This window comes from Culex quinquefasciatus, chromosome 3 (assembly GCF_015732765.1).
Source record: "Culex quinquefasciatus strain JHB chromosome 3, VPISU_Cqui_1.0_pri_paternal, whole genome shotgun sequence".
Lineage (NCBI taxonomy): Eukaryota > Metazoa > Arthropoda > Insecta > Diptera > Culicidae > Culex > Culex quinquefasciatus.
The window spans coordinates 183,523,431-183,540,163 of record NC_051863.1 but is presented as its reverse complement, the minus strand read 5'-3'; the positions used below and the strand labels follow the sequence as shown (position 1 = coordinate 183,540,163).

The following is a 16,733-nucleotide window of genomic DNA, read 5'->3' as shown; positions in this document are numbered from 1 at the left end:
CTCGGAAGGCTCGCCGACGGGTTTGTTATGAAAGTCCTCCCCATAGCATCGTAGCTCGGGAGGCATCGAAAAGCCAATACCTTATCCTACTAACCCAAAAAAAATAATCACGTGATGCTTGAAGGAGATGCTGTGGATTCAACGGTCTCAAGCGGTATCAACAAGTATATAGCGAAAAACTATGTGCTTGAAGAGTCTGCAACTTCAACTATCGGACTAACATTCCTCCCTTTTGTTGAACTGCAGGCTTCTTGGGAGGGCGCCGGTATTGACTAATAAAGTCGGGGTCTTCAGGGGTTGAACAGTGAACGGATGTTTGGCTCCCACTGATCATTTTTGATTCATTGTTTAACTTCAGCTGATCTGTCAATAACGGAGTAGCAGCTCATTGGCAGTCAACCATGCTCATGCTCATGCTCATGCTCAAATTATAATTTAATAGTACTGCATCAGTTTTGCTTCAAAAGAGACGTTTTTTAAATTAAAAAATTGAAAACAACAACAACTTTGGGAAGTTACAAATTAGGGGAACTATACCCTTTCTCAGCCTTTTTCTATTATCGGCCTATCAGCACTTTGATCATGAATTACAGCTTATATATATATATTAACCCTCTCACGCCCATGATTACTCCAGAGCACCACACATTATTGTCTTCAAAATTAAATTTTTCTGCAACCATGCATTTTTTCAACCTGATTCAACCTACATTAACTTATATAGACTGCTTACATATCACCGTTAAAATTTCATTTAATTTGGTCCAACCAGTTACGAGTAATGAAGAAAAACGAAAAAAAATCTCGATTTTGCTCTGGGCGGGAAGGGGTTAACTGTTATTCCACGATTTTATAAGTTCGCCGCTAAATTTGCTTCAAATCAATCATGTTAAAGAAATTTGCATAAAAAACTGTAATGTCGAAAGATTTAATTTTTATCTTTTATTGAGTTTTTAGTTCCACTAGCCAAATTCACAAACCAAAACTCCAGCTGGTGATGGTTTCATTGTCAGAGTGCGCTCGCTCTCGCTCGCTGGCCCAAACAACAAGTTCTAAATTTACTAATGAATGTGTATATAAAAAGCGAAATTACATCATTCTTCTGCCTAGCCTTGTCTCTATCTGCAGCCACAAGCAATCAACTCTGACTGTCTGATTCAGGTGCTTCTCTCGGAGGAAAACCAAACCATAAACACCTCCATCATCTGCGATCAAAATTTCGTGCAGTTTAGGGGGAGGATCAATATTTGAAGGGTAGTTCGTAAATCACGAGGCTATTAATTTGTCCAAGTGTATTTATTTTGAAAATTTGCATTGTTAGTCTTCAAAATAAAAATATCTTCCAGATGGTTTTAAGCTGAAAAGAAACAAAACACGTGATACATGAATGACCCCCGTCTTCAGTAATCGCAAACAGTTTTTGTTTATTACCCGGCACTCACTCATCATTGCCGCAACTCGTTACAATTTCGATACACAGCTCGCTGATTTTGACACACAATTTCGGACGATGTCGGTCGGGTTGTTAGGAAGGTCCGCCACTGTTGGCTCCCATGTCGATCAGCAGCCGCTCGATGGCCAGCAGATTCAGCTTGTCCCCCTCGTTGCGCTCCAGTCGGCTGGTCTTGTACTGACTGAAAAGGTCGTGGATTTGGCGCAGGCCTTCGCGTAGATCCAGGATTGAGGCCTTTTTGGGGTTGGGAGTTCGTTTGATCGGGGTTGAGGTGTGCAGGGGGGTGGACGATTCCAGCGGGGGTGTTCGGGTGCCGATTGAGGTTTCCGACCGAGGAGGTGGCGTTGAGTAAGATATTGGGTCGTCTGGCGTTTCGTTGAGCGTTCTTTCCCGAGGTGGCACCGGCGTTGAAGCGGCCGCAGGCGGGATCGTTCTTGAAGGAAGTGCCGTAATGTCTCGACGGTGACCAACGGGTAGTCGTCCTAGGGTGAACGATTCTTCGGGCAGGTCGTCTTGAAGCCCTTCGGGGCGGGGGAGTTCCGTTATCGGGCGTCTTTCGGGGATTCCTCCGGCGCACATGGAAATGACGATCTCTCCAAGAAATTGCTTCAAAAGGCGGACATTCTCCGAAGCCAAGTCACGTTCCGCGACCTGGTGAGCTTCTATCATTTTGAGGGCCCACAGAATCTGGTCCGGTTGCAGCTTTTGGACGTCCCGGCGGCCATTTTTGAAGCAGTTGAAGACGGTTGCCAGGGTGTGGTCCACAAGTTGATAGTACTCCGGAAGCTGGATCGAACCCAACTCGTTGTAATCCTTTGCGATGTCCTGCGGCAGCAGTGGACAGTTGAACTGGTACGCGGTCAGGTTCCACTGTGACGTGTCCGAAGGAGCAGGTTCCAGCGAAATACGTGACGTTGTTGGGGTTGCCGTTGTGACTCGTACCTCCGGAGCTGCTGCTCCGGTTGGAGCGGGTGTTACCTGGACGGACAGTTGACTCTTGGGCACCGATGACGCCGAAACGTTACGGGATATTCGGTCTGGGGTACGGATCCCTTGACTTGCAGATATGTTCTGAGTCGCATTCCGGATTGATGTCTCCTGGGTTGATCCGTCTAAAACTGAAGAGTCCTCAGCAGTTTTACTCCGGATTGAGGAGTCCAATTGGGAGATGTTCCTGCTCGATGTGTCTTGTACTGGAGTACTTCGACCTGTCTTATCCTGAATTGAGCTATCTAGCTTCGAGCCATTCCGACTAGAAGTATTTTGAACTGGAGTTCCGGAACTAGATTTGTTTTTAATTGATGCTTCAAGATTGGAGGCATTCCTACTCGTAGTATCTTGAACTGGAGTACCCAATCCGGTTTTGTCTTGAACTGAGGCTTCAAGATTCGACGCGTTCCGGCTCGAATGTTCCAACGCTGGACTTCCCGTGCCAGTTTTATTCTGCGACGAAGTGTCCAGATTCGACGCGTTCCGACTTGTGGTCATGTCCCGAAGCGCGGATAGGATTGAGGACTTTCGACTGGAGGGTTTTTGCGTCGGAGATTCCTGGCCGCTTTTGTCCTGACTTGCGGTGTCTGTCGTGGCCGAAGGATCTGGAGCGGATGCGTCGTGCGTTGACGCATCATGGTCCGGAGTAGTATCCTGACCGGGGTTATCTGGGATGGGTTGGTCCTCGGTGGTATCCATGTTTATAATTTTGCCAACAGGCAATCATCAAATTTGGGAACTGTCAAATAAGATTGTTTCATCGTGTATTTCATACAGTTGGCTTTGATTAGTAAAAATTTACAAGTTTACGAAATAACAGTCATTTAAATTCTCTCTGGTAGCATTTCAAGCTATTTCACAACAAATTAAATAAACTTTCTTTGTTCTCCCTTTCCAGACAACAAACCATTCGTCAACCCCGCCATCCTAGAGTTGGAGAAGAAGCTTTCATCCGCCACTGCCAACATAAGCTGCCAAACGCAACATAACTCTAGTTATCAGCAAGCACCTCCTCCTCAACAACAGCAGCACCATATCTATCAGCAATCGCTGCCGCAACAACAACCTAGTCTCGATCAGCAGCAGATCTACCAGCAGCAGCAACGCCAACGGCAACAGGAATACATCAACAGCACTTACTACCCAAGCATTCCCGCCCAGCAGCACCAATCGCAACCGTCGAGTTCGAGTCTCGCCAGCATCCTTCAGGCGATTCGCGCCGAACAGCAACAGCCCGATCCGCAATTTACGCGTTCCACAAGCCTCGATCGAGCAGCCGCAGAGCAGGCACCTCCCACAGGCGCACCCAAATTCAGCGGAGCCAACTTCCGTCGAATCCAGCGCCACCCACCGGTGTCCTACCCGCGCAAGCCCCTAGTCACTCAACGATCCCTCGGATCACCGCCCTCCCCTAGCATCAACTCGTCCTACTCGCCGTCCCAACCCGCTCACCACGCGCCGCCACCTTCCACCCCGTCAGCGTTCGCGGCCACTTCCGCGGCCCACCAGCAGCAGCGGTCACGACCGCCCCACAAATCGTCCCTCAAGCGGAATGACGCCTTCCTAAAGACCCGCTCCAAGACCATTTCGGACTTTTTCGGCCCCGAATCGACGCCCATCTCGCGCCTGCTCAACATAATATGCCAGGAGAAGGAAGCGGAAAGGGCGCAGGCAATGAGCAGCAGTAGCGGAAGTACCAGCGGAAGCAACCCGAAACCTGCTTCCGGGGGCAGCCGAGATGGCAGCCGGACGGCGTCGTCGGCTAGGGCGTCAACGTCCCGCAAGGAGAATGTGGTGCCGCAGCGGGCCGGATCATCCTCGGCCTCGTCGGCTACCTCCGGCAGTGGAGGGCAGGCGGCGGGAGCCGCCGAGCTGTTTGCCGCCAAGGACATAGATAGGATAGCGAAATATAAGGCCGACCGGCGGAAGGCCATCTATTTAAGGAACACTGTCCAAGAAAACGAAAATGAAAGACTGGAAATTAAGAAAAGGTGAGTGATCGTTTTGTGGTAAATGTTGAATGTAGAATTAAATTAATATTTGTAAAATACACTCAACCCCCGGTGGTTGGTCACTTTTTCGTTTGACACTTTTTTAGTTTGTACCCCGTTGGTTGGTCAAAGTCAAACTAAAAAGTGACAAACTGTCACTTTTTACACGGCGCTTACGAACACTATCAACACAAACATTTAATAGTGTTTGTGAACTCCGTGTAAAAGGGGTGTCAAACTAAAAAGTGACCCCGTTCGTTTGACAACAGTTGGTGTCAAACCATCGGGGTTTGAGTGTATTTGTTTTCTCTTAACAAATTGCAATTTAATTTTGTTTTTGTCCTTTTCAAAATCAGGCGGCAAAAAAAATTGTGGAGAAAAAAAAAGATTTATTTTTAATCAAATAATGACCTATATTTTGTTAGCTGGTTTTAAATGTTTATATCGCAATCCGGATTAAAATTCAAAAACATAAGAAAAAAAGGCCTTCATTCGTTTAATACGGTGTGTCCAAGCATCCTTCTTTCCCTGTTGAATATGTGAAATGTGGTCCATTCACAGAATCTGTCTCTGCGGTTGATGCAACGCAGTAGGCCTGGCCGCTCTAATTTTTACATTACTTTTTCCGAGGTTGCTCGAATGTACTGCAATCAATCATTCGTCTAGTAATCCGATCACAATATTTACCTTTTTTTGATATAAGGATTTGCGGTGGGTGACTTATGTCAAAAAGGTCAATATTATGGCCGGATTACTAGACTAATATTGACGAAAAAAGTTTTGGGACGTAATCTAATCACAAGTTCTTCCAGAATTCATATTCAAGATACAGCGTCCTCAAAACTGGTCTAAAATGTATTTTTTGCACGAAAGTAAAGTGGAAACGTAGATTTTTTAAATATCTAAAAAAAGGAGTTTTTCTATAAAAAAAATCCTATACCAAATTGACTCGAAGTTATTCAGGACTTCAAAAGGTTTCGGGAAATGGCTGTGATCACTAAGTTTGCACAACTTTTTTTCATATTGCTCATATTTGGCCCTATTTACGTATGCAAATTGACTGTCCTGGTTTCTACCACACTGAAAAAAAATATTCTGTTTTCAGTTATTAGCAATGCAATTAAGCTTATATCTGTAAGCCCTTACATCCAATTGAAATGATGTCAAAGGCAATCTTATGGGAAATTGGACGAGCTTTCCGGTAAAAATATTTACGAGACTGAAAAACCAAGTCTGTCATATAGAAATTGCCAAAAACCACAAAAAACCCGTTTTTTCAACATTTTTATTTTTAAAACCGCTGTATCTTCCCAAGGATTGGACATAGGACAGTGGTCAATATGGAGACTTTTATGTAAATTGTTTGTCTGGAAAATCGATCCCCACTACTGGTTTTCAAAAATTTTGACGTTTAGACCACTTTTCAAAAAAACAGTTATAGTAATTTTTTTTGTATGTTTTTAGGAGAGACATACCATCCTGCATTTTTCGTCAGTCTTTTGGTAACATCTTAGGGTATTTCCTCAAAAATTTTGAACGAAAAAAAAATCGTGACATCACTTTTAAATTTAAGTTTTAGACTTAAAAATCAAAAAATCTCATGGATGTGGCGTGTATTTTTATTTCAGTGTATTTTTTTCAGAAAGCCCGTCCAATTTCCTACAAGTTTGTTTTTGACCACTATTGATACGAAGCAACGGCTTCGAGATACAGTAATTTTTAAATTACAAAATACAAAAATATTTAAATACCTTACGCCCTTCTCAAATGTTATTTTCGAGTACTATTGGCTCCATATACACAAAAATGGCTTTTATAGGTCTAGGATAACATGTCTACAAAGTTTCATTGAAATCGGAGAGGGTCGGGTACAAAAGTACCAGAAAAATTCCTGATTTGAGCTCGATATCAATATTGTTTCAGCTGTCAATATTTTTTTCAGTCCCTTCAAATAGATTGCTTTGATTTTTCGTTCTATAATTTGATAACTCCCGTTCTCGACGGTCCCTTTAAAATCGTCAACGAGAGAGTTCACTGTAATTACTTCAGGAACTGATGAATTTCACATTTTCGCACACTTTTTTATGAGGAAATTCTTTAAAAAAGAGGTAGTATTCAACCAATCACATTTTCAAATTTCCCAAATTCATGGATGTCATAAAAATATAAAAGTTGAAATTAAATTGAAAATTGAATTACAAGGATTTTTAGAAAGTTAGCAATTCTGGAAATTTCTCAGTAATTCCGGAGTAGGTTCTAGTAATTCATGATAATTCAAGTAATTAATGGTAATTCTATGATTCTTTTTTGAGAAATCAAACAACATGCTTTACTTCTTAATTCATTTCCAAACAAAATGATTTTGAATAACGAGAAAAAAATAAAAACTAAGCAGTTGTTTGTAACCAACTTATATGGAGCTACAACAGGCCATTAGGCTAATTGGAGATTACTTCCAAGTGTACCCAATTCCCAATAAAACCACTCTTCCTAATCAGCTCTCTTCCCTCTTTTTCGATTCTTTTCCCACTTTTCAGATCATCATCTAGATCAACAGCCAATACTCCCACATCAAGTGCAATTCATAGCAAATCTCAGCCGTCATCGTCATCCTCGAAGCCAGCAGCCTCATCCGCGTCCACGTCATCCCTGTCGGCGGCAGCCGTGGCCGCCCGACCCTGGCTCGCCGCCTCGTCCACCGTGGCATCCCGTAGCGCACCGACGTCTACCTCCAACATCAGTGCGGCCACTTCCTCGAGCAAACATGGCACGAACCGGCCCAAGACTGCAACGAGCTCCTCAACCGGCGACGCAGGAGGTGGCGGTTCACTGCCACTGTCCCCGTCGCATCAACCGCCGTCGTCACGAAAACCGCGGGACCGCAGCCTGGCAGCAACGAGCCGGTCATCAGCCGACGAGAAACAGGTTGTTCCGACGCAACAGGTCAAACAACAACCGCAGCAGCCGATCCGTACGACCAGATCGTCCAGACTTCGTGCCGCTGCCCTGGGTAAGGCCACCGCTGCTTGCTTCGAAAACCCTCGAACGTCCCATTCCTGTCTCCATATCTTTCCCTTCCTCGACCGACCTCCGAGTTGAGAAGCCAATTTGGCCAGCTGTTTCTCATTGAGCATAAATCCTGCGCGCGTGCTTTTTCCACTCAGCCCCATTCACATTTATTTATTTTGCATTATTATTACCTCTTTGGTTTTCCTTTTCTTTTCCATGTTTTATGTTCTTTTTTCGCGATGACTGATTCCATGCCAAAGCTGTACAAATCTAGTGATTTTTTTGATTTATGTTTAATTTTTTTTTAACTGCAGAAAAAAAATCATTGTTATTTTTGCAAATTTGTAACTGCAACATAGCTGCGATACTGTTTCAAGCATTGTTTATATCTGGAGTTTTATTTTAAATGTCCAATAAACCAAATTTTAGGTTTTTGTTTTTTGGGTGTTTTTGAATAGAGCAATTCTCTACGAAATCGGTCTTTTTTCTTAAATTTTAATTTTTGTATTTTTTAATCCGACTGAAACTTTTTTGGTGTTTTCGGTATGCCCAAAGAAGCCATTTTGCATCATTAGTTTGTCCATATAATTTTCCATACAAATTTGGAAGCAGTCCATACAAAAATGATGTATGAAAATTCAAAAATCCATATCTTTTGAAGGAATTTTTTGTTCGATTTGGTGTCTTCGGCAAAGTTGTAGGTATGGATACGGACTACACTGGAAAAAAATGATACACGGTAAAAAAAATTTGGTGATTTTTTTATTCAACTTTTTGTCACTAAAACTTGATTTACAAAAAAACACTATTTTATTTTTTTTTATTTTTTGATATGTTTTAGAGGACATAAAATGCCAACTTTCCAGAAATTTCCAGGTTGTGCAAAAAATTATTGAACGAGTTATAAATTTTTTAATCAATACTGATTTTTTCAAGAAATCGAAATTTTGGTCGCAAATGGTAGTGCGGTGCCTGTGTGGACGCGCAGTCCTGTTTTTTTTTTCGTGTTATTTTTCGTCTCTTTTGTGTCGCTATTTGTGTACATGGGGTGATTGGATTTCTTCTTCTTCTTTTTTCATTTATTTTTTGTTCGCGCGTTCGTTGGCCGATGAATTTTATTTTTGTTCTCTTTATATAGTTTTCGATAGAAACGATCCGATTTTTGTTTTTTGAGACAAGCTTTGCTGGATTAAGTCCTTTCCATATCATCGAGGATCGGAAGGCACGTCGACGGATATGTTTTAAGGCTTATGATATAAAATAATTTTAATGAATGAAGCCCTTTCTACATCACCGTTGATCGGAAGGCAAGCCGACGGAGAATTTCTGGAGAATCGCGGTCGAATTAATACTAAGATTCAATATTACGCCCTTTTAAAATGATAGTCTTGATTTGAAAATTTTGAAAATATTGTTTTCGAAAAGATCGGAAAATTTCACAAATGTTTCTTATTTTAACGTTGTAAATCGGACCATTAGTTGCTGAGATATCGACATTGAAAAATTGTGGGCTGTTTGGGTGAGACTTAGAAAACATCAATTTTCCTGTTTTTAAACCTTTGCAATGCAATATCTCAGCAACTAAAGGTCGTATCAACAAAGTCCGAAGAAGCAAAGTATAGAGAATTTTCTCGGCTTTTCAAAAATATTTTTTTCAAAAGTTGGCAAACATGTGCACTAATTTTAAAAAATGAAAATCTGCGACTATTTTGATAAAAGTTACATCAAAATGGCTATAACTTGAAAACGGTGCACTTTATCAAAATTTCTCTAAAATACTTTTCGATTGCAAATTTGATTTTACATCGAAAAATAAAGTTGAAAAATATTTGCGACCAAAATTTCGATTTTTTGAAAAAATCAGTATTGATTAAAAAATTCATAACTCGGTCAATGATTTTTTGCACAACCTGGAAATTTCTGAAAAGTTGGCATTTTATGTCCTCTTAAACATATCAAAAAATAAAAAAAAATTAAAAATAGTGTTTTTTTTTGCAAATCAAGTTTTAGTGATAAAAAGTTAAATAAAAAATCACCAAATTTTTTTACCGTGTATCATTTTTATCCAGTGTAGTCCGTATCCATACCTACAACTTTGCCGAAGACACCAAATCGATCAAAAAATTCCTTCAAAAGATACAGATTTTTGAATTTTCATATATCATTTTTGTATGGACAGCTGCCAAATTTGTATGGAAAATTATATGGACAAACTAATGATGCAAAATGGCTTCTTTGGGCATACCGGAGGCACCAAAAAAGTTTCAGTCGGATTAAAAAATACAAAAAAATCGAATGACCGAAATCCTAGAGAACTGCTCAATACCTCTGACTCAAGGCAGTTTCAAAAACACCCAAAGAGCAAAAACTGAAAATTTGGTTTATTGGACCTTTTCAAAAAAAAAAAAACTCCAGAATTAGACTTGAAATTTAAAATTAAGTTTGTCGTAATTTCATTCGTTTGTTTGATTATTTGGCATGGAATCCGTCCCGACCTACGGTGTCAATCAGCTTTAAACATTTCAAATCGATTTTTCTTCTTTTCATCGCCTTTTTCATTTCTCTTACTTTGCTTGTTTCTTTTTTTCCTGAATGTTTAATGTGTTTGTTTGTGTGTTTGCTGCTAATACTCTGCTTGGTTGTTTGTTTGCCTTTTTGTCACTGTGCTTGTTGCTTGTCCAGTTTCCAGTGTTTAGCTGCTTATTTTATGGTGTTATTAACACTTTCTTAAAATTACACTAAACAAACCTGTAGGCTCTATTGAGATGTTCTCAATAAACAATTTTCTGACATCAGTTTCCGGAGTACAAAAAAAAACTCTTCATCAATTCGTCAGAAATTCACCCACTGTGACACACAAATCCACGCTGCTCTTGCTGCTGCATCGCATATAATTTATCTTAATTTGTCCGAATTGAAGAAATTGACAGCTTAATCTCTTCATTTGGCGTGCCACGTCTCGCGTCACGCACGCGAATTTCGTCTAGATACTTTCCAAATGTGTGAATAAAAGAAACGCGCCGTGGAGAGCGATAATTTGTCAATTTGGGTTTAATCGTGTTGTAAAAGCAATTTAGGAGCGCAGCACAAAATGTGACAGTGACACTGACCCACACACACACGCATACGAAGTGGGTCGGACGCCCATGGCAAAACCGGAGTAGAGGTGTGGGGCTTGCATGATTTGACCGGGTAATGGTTTTGGAAGGAAGACTTAGAATTCATCCGTGGGAAAGTGATTGATGCGTGACGGGTTTCTCTTTTGAAGTGTTGGACTTGTATTGCCTTAATTTCTTCAAAAATGTATAAAAAAATGTTTTTACAAAAATCAGCATATTGACTATAATCTTGAGTTTATACAAATTACACGTGGTTTATGGATGGCTTTAATCTTACTTGAAAACTACAGTAAAATAACATAAATTTGTATAAAGGATTGCATTTTTAATTACATTTTATAAGAAAATTAACTTGAGTTCTAAAGTAACTGGAAGATGTTTGTTTGTTTGTTTTGCGAAGAACATAAAATAAAGATACTGGAAACGGCCATATTTGAATACGACAGAAAATTACAAACGCTTAAACATTTTTTTATTTTGAATTTCGTGATTGAAAGACGCGACTTTTGGTACCCAAACATTTTGATTTTTTGTCGTTTTCGGCATTTTCTTGTATTTGCGCGTGGCGCATGAAAAAAAAAACAGTTTTTATTTTCAAAAGATCATATCTCTGGAGCGTACTTGTGGACATCTTCAATATTTGATATATCATATGAAATTTTCTGAAGAATCCGTTACGGTAAAAACACCATTTTCAGTATTCATGCAACTTTTTCAAATGAGCAATTCTCTCAGATTTTGGTCATTCGTTTTTTTGTGGTTTTTAATCCGGTTGAAACTTTTTTGGTGCCATTGGTATGCCCAAAGAAGCCATTTTGCATCATTAGTTTGTCCATATAAATTTCCATACAAATTTGGCAGCTGTCCATACAAAAATTATATGCGAAAATTCAATAATCTGTATCTCTTGAAGAAATTTTTTAATTGAATTGGTGTCTTCGGCAAATTTGTAGATATGAATAAGGACTACACTAAAAACAAATGATACACGGTAAACATTTTTTTGCTGATTTTTAATTTCACTTTTTGTCATTATAACTTGATTTGCAAAAAAAAAACATTTTTTTATTTTCTGATATGTTTTATGGTACATCAAATGCCAACTTTCAGAAATTTCGGAACGGGCAATACATTATTGACCGAGTTGTTATTTTTTGAATCAATACTGATTTGTTCAAAAACAAAAAAAAAATCATCTTCATTTTTCATCGAATTTGCAATCAAAACGTACTTTACTGAAATTTTGATAATGTGCACCGTTTTCAAGTTATTTATTTTTTCTAATTAGTACCCATGTTTGCCCACCATTGAAAAAAATATTTTTGAAAAGCTCTATAAAAAAATCTCTATATTTTTAATGTTTAAACTTTGTTGATACGACTTTTAGTTGCTGAGATATTGTCAGACAAAGGTTTATAAACACGAAAATTGATGTTTTTCAAGTCTCACCCAATCAACCCACCATTTTCTAATGTCGATATCTCAGCAACTAATGGTACATTCGCGAAAATTCACGATCTTTTCGAAAACAATATTTTCAACATTTTTAAATCAAGAATAACATTTTAAAAGGGCCAAACATTCAATATTACACTTTTTTGAAATGTTAGTATTGATTTTTTTTAATATTGTTTTCGAAAAGATCGGAAAATTTCACGAATTTTCCATATTTTTACATTGAAATTCGGACCATTAGTTGCTGGTTGACAATTACATTGATTGACATCAGAAAATGGTGGGTTGTTTGGGTGAGACTTAGAAAACATCAAATTTCCTGTTTTTAAATTTGTGTATTCAGTTCAAAAGAGCAAAATATAGACAATTTTCTCATTTCTTAAAAAATATTTTTTCAAAAGTGGACAAACATGAGCACTATTTTTAAAAAATGAATAACTGCAACTATTTTCAAAAAAGTTACCTAAAAATGGCTATAACTTGAAAACGTAGCACTTGGTCAAAATTTCACTATGATGATGATGATGGTCCCACTTCTTACCCCTACAAAGGTTTGAGCTGGACGAGTTATCGTTTTGATAATATGGGTTAACATTAAAATCAGTTATGAAGAAAAACGAGCTGATTTTCAAAGCAAATATAAATTATAGCCTTTCAATTAACTCTGTCATTACAGTTTACTTTCGTAGATTACTTTTTGATAGCAAATTTGATTTTACATCGAAAAATTAAATTGAAATTTTTCTGCGACCAATATTTGGATTTTTTGAATAAATCAGTTTTGATGTGAAAAATCATAACTATGTCTAAGATTTTTTGCCCGTTCTAGAAATTTCTAAACAGTTGGGATTTGATATCCCCTAAAACATATCAGAAAATTTGAAAAAAATTAAATAGTGTTTTTTGCAAATAAAGTCAAATTGAAAATCCTCAAAAAAAATTAACCGTGTATTAAAGGCACCAAAAAAGATTCAGCCGGATTAAAAAATACAAAAAAAAAATCGAATGATCGAAATCTCAGAGAATTGCTATCTTAATTTATTACTTAAGTTCTCACCAAAAGATTACTCGGGATAATCGAATAAGTAATTTTTAATTATTATTTTTATGAAATTTTAGAAATTGTTTTGATATTTTTTTTATTTATATTTTATTTAAGAATATTTTGAACTTTAAATTTTTTGAACTTTTTGTTTTGTTATTTAAAACTGCTGTAATTTTTTTACTCTTTAATTTGTTATGTTTTGAATATTTGAGTATAATAATTTGAAATATTTGAATATTTGAATATTTGAATATTTGAATATTTGAATATTTGAATATTTGAATATTTGAATATTTGAATATTTGAATATTTGAATATTTGAATATTTGAATATTTGAATATTTGAATATTTGAATATTTGAATATTTGAATATTTGAATATTTGAATATTTGAATATTTGAATATTTGAATATTTGAATATTTGAATATTTGAATATTTGAATATTTGAATATTTGAATATTTGAATATTTGAATATTTGAATATTTGAATATTTGAATATTTAAATATTTGAATATTTGAATATTTGAATATTTGAATATTTGAATATTTGCATATTTGAATATTTGAATATTTGAATATTAGAATATTAGAATATTTGAATATTTGAATATTTGAATATTTGAATATTTGAATATTTGAATATTTGAATATTTGAATATTTGAATATTTGAATATTTGAATATTTGAATATTTGAATATTTGAATATTTGAATATTTGAATATTTGAATATTTGAATATTTGAATATTTGAATATTTGAATATTTGATATTTGAATATTTGAATATTTGAATATTTGAATATTTGAATATTTGAATATTTGAATATTTGAATATTTGAATATTTGAATATTTGAATATTTGAATATTTGAATATTTGAATATTTGAATATTTGAATATTTGAATATTTGAATATTTGAATATTTGAATATTTGAATATTTGAATATTTGAATATTTGAATATTTGAATATTTGAATATTTGAATATTTGAATATTTGAATATTTGAATATTTGAATATTTGAATATTTGAATATTTGAATATTTGAATATTTGAATATTTGAATATTTGAATATTTGAATATTTGAATATTTGAATATTTGAATATTTGAATATTTGAATATTTGAATATTTGAATATTTGAATATTTGAATATTTGAATATTTGAATATTTGAATATTTGAATATTTAAATATTTGAATGTTTGAATATTTGAATTTTTGAATGTATGAATATTTGAATATTTGAATATGTGAATATTTGAATGTTTGACAATTTTTTTATTTGTTTGATACTGTATAACGGAAATTTACAAAAACTCACAATTAAATTGGAACTACTCAAACACTGTAAATTGATTTCAGCTGAATGCACTTAAAATTGTGTTGCAATTTTGAAGTTTAGTTTTTAGCCCCCTGATTTTCGAACCGTGTTTAAAAGGGGGTGTGATTCTAAAAATCAATCTTCAAATAATTGAGTCTTTACGGTTTATTTAGGTTTTGAAAATCTGTATATTTGATTGTTTATTTTTTTTTTATTTTGAAGGATTTATTTGTGTGTTTGATAAATAGATTGAATCGTTTGAGTTGATACGTTATTTTGTATATATTCATGAAATTGATTGTTTTTGGTTGTGGTTCTATTCTAGTCGTAGTTGTTAGTCGGTATTTGGTATGTCTCCTACCTCTTAAGCTGTTGTATGAAACTTCCTGTTTTTATTGTTCTTTGCTGCCTGGTTCTCCTCTTTGTTTTGAATTGATTCTACACAAGTATTGAAAACAAATTCTTTCCTTTTCTCGCTACTCTCTGAGACTTTATTATCCTGATCTTGTTTTTGTGCTCATCACAAATTGCGAATTTTCGTCACTAAGTCTTAACCAATTTTCAGATATTTTTAGTGCTATTATAAGTAATGCTAACGGGCATACAACAGCAATAACTTTTGAGAATAGTGACAAAACGTAATTTGTTTTGAGCTGTTCAATAGTCCTAGCGTTGACCTGCTGTAGTTCCACCCCGCACCACCCACAACTCCCCAGGTCTCGTACTCGTCATTTATCACTAACCTCAAAACTCCGCTCTTCGTTCGATTTTTGTCTCTTCTTTCTCCCCCACACAAACACACACACACACCCGCGCTCGTCTGCACGTTCGCGAATCAAAACATAAACAAACCAACATAACGGCAACATTGCCGCTCTCTCCGCGGAATCTCTGTGTGTGTCTCTTTGTGTCTGTGTTGCTGCCGCTCTCACCACCAACACAGAGAAAGATCGTTCTTCGTCGGCGGGGGCCACGCTCGGCGGCACCAGCGAAGACACCAACCACTCAACGAGCTTTGGCCAGCGGCTGAAGCCATCTGGTGGTGGTGGCACGAAACTGCACTCACCCAACAGCAGCAGTACTAGCACCAGCAGCCGGGTGTCGTCCAACGCTTCAACGAGTAGCGGCAGCAGTGCACGAAATGCCAGCGGTTCCTCGGCCGCCGGAAGTCGCGATAAACCAACGGCGAAACGGCTCGTTCCATCGATTGCCGTCAATATGAAGCAAAAGCTTAAGGAAACCACGGAAACGGTGGTCACGATCGTCAAGGTGGCCGCACCGAGCGATATCAACCGGAACCGGACCGCCGCGGTGGTCAGTTCCGACGTGCTCAACGGAAATCACGAACCACCCAAGCCTGAAGTGGAGGAGGCTTTTTTGGAACAAATCCCCTCGACCACGGTGACGGCGGCGAGCGATGATCCGAAGGCACCACGACCCGTGCTGGGTTCGCTGGGTAGCAGCCTCGATTCACCGAGGTCACTCCAGTCGCCCCGGATGCGCACCTCAACGATGAAGACGGGTACGGTTGCGCGAAGTATGGCCCTGGTGGACATTCACGGGTTGAGCCCGGTCAAGACTCCGGCCGCGGCGACGGACAAGTCGGCCAAACGGAAATCGAACCTCAACCGAGCCCAGCACGAGGAAGCGACGGAGAAACGTAAGTTCTGATGGGGGGAGGCGGGGTAGTTCCGTTTCTGTAAGGAAGGGTAATTGTTCTTGATTTCAGTTTGCTAAAGCAATGTTTTCCTTTTTGATTTTAGTTTCTAACTCTGTGACATACAGCGTGACTTTGTGGAATTGATGTAGAATGTGTTTTCTCAGTGTAAAAGTGTACGTTCTAAAATATAAGTTTTCGGTTTTATTTTTTTCTTTTGGCATGACGTGATTTTGCTGTCAAAAACGAAATTAATTCATTGAATAACATTTTTTTAGTTTAATCATATCATTTGGCAATTTTATTTCAGTTCCTTCACGTTGAACATAGCATCACTTCGTTTCATAGCAGTATCGTTTCCATGTTTTTCTTTGTTTCAGAGAGTTGGTTTTCGTTTCAGGAAAATGCGAATCAGGTGATATTGATGTTGATATAATACGTTTTTTCTTAATAAAAAATATCTTAACTTTATTACAGAAATTACAGAATTCCAAAAATCTAAAATTCTAAACTTTAAGGTTAAAATTAATATAATTATTACAAATCTAAAAAACTTTTTAAAATTTTAAAACCCCACAAAAATATTCGAATTTTGATAAAATTTCTAATTTTTATTTTTGTAACAATTTAAATGTTTGAATTTTTATCATAACATTCCCTACATCTAAAATTCTAAACTTTCACGGATCA

General features: G+C 37.3%; 1 protein-coding gene across 7 annotated transcripts in view; it reads left to right on the top strand.

Moving 5' to 3' along the window:
- LOC6035310 (supervillin) overlaps positions 1–16,733 on the top strand; it is a 388,528-nt gene that overhangs the window by 193,522 nt on the left and 178,273 nt on the right. For 6 of the 7 annotated variants that reach the window (XM_038264419.1, XM_038264421.1, XM_038264422.1 and 3 more), the window contains 3 exons: positions 3,342–4,434; positions 6,972–7,444; positions 15,330–16,046. In XM_038264419.1, the coding sequence (XP_038120347.1) occupies positions 3,342–4,434; positions 6,972–7,444; positions 15,330–16,046 (2,283 nt within the window). The remainder of the gene's footprint in view (positions 1–3,341; positions 4,435–6,971; positions 7,445–15,329; positions 16,047–16,733) is intronic. The other variant, XM_038264423.1, reaches the window with a different exon arrangement.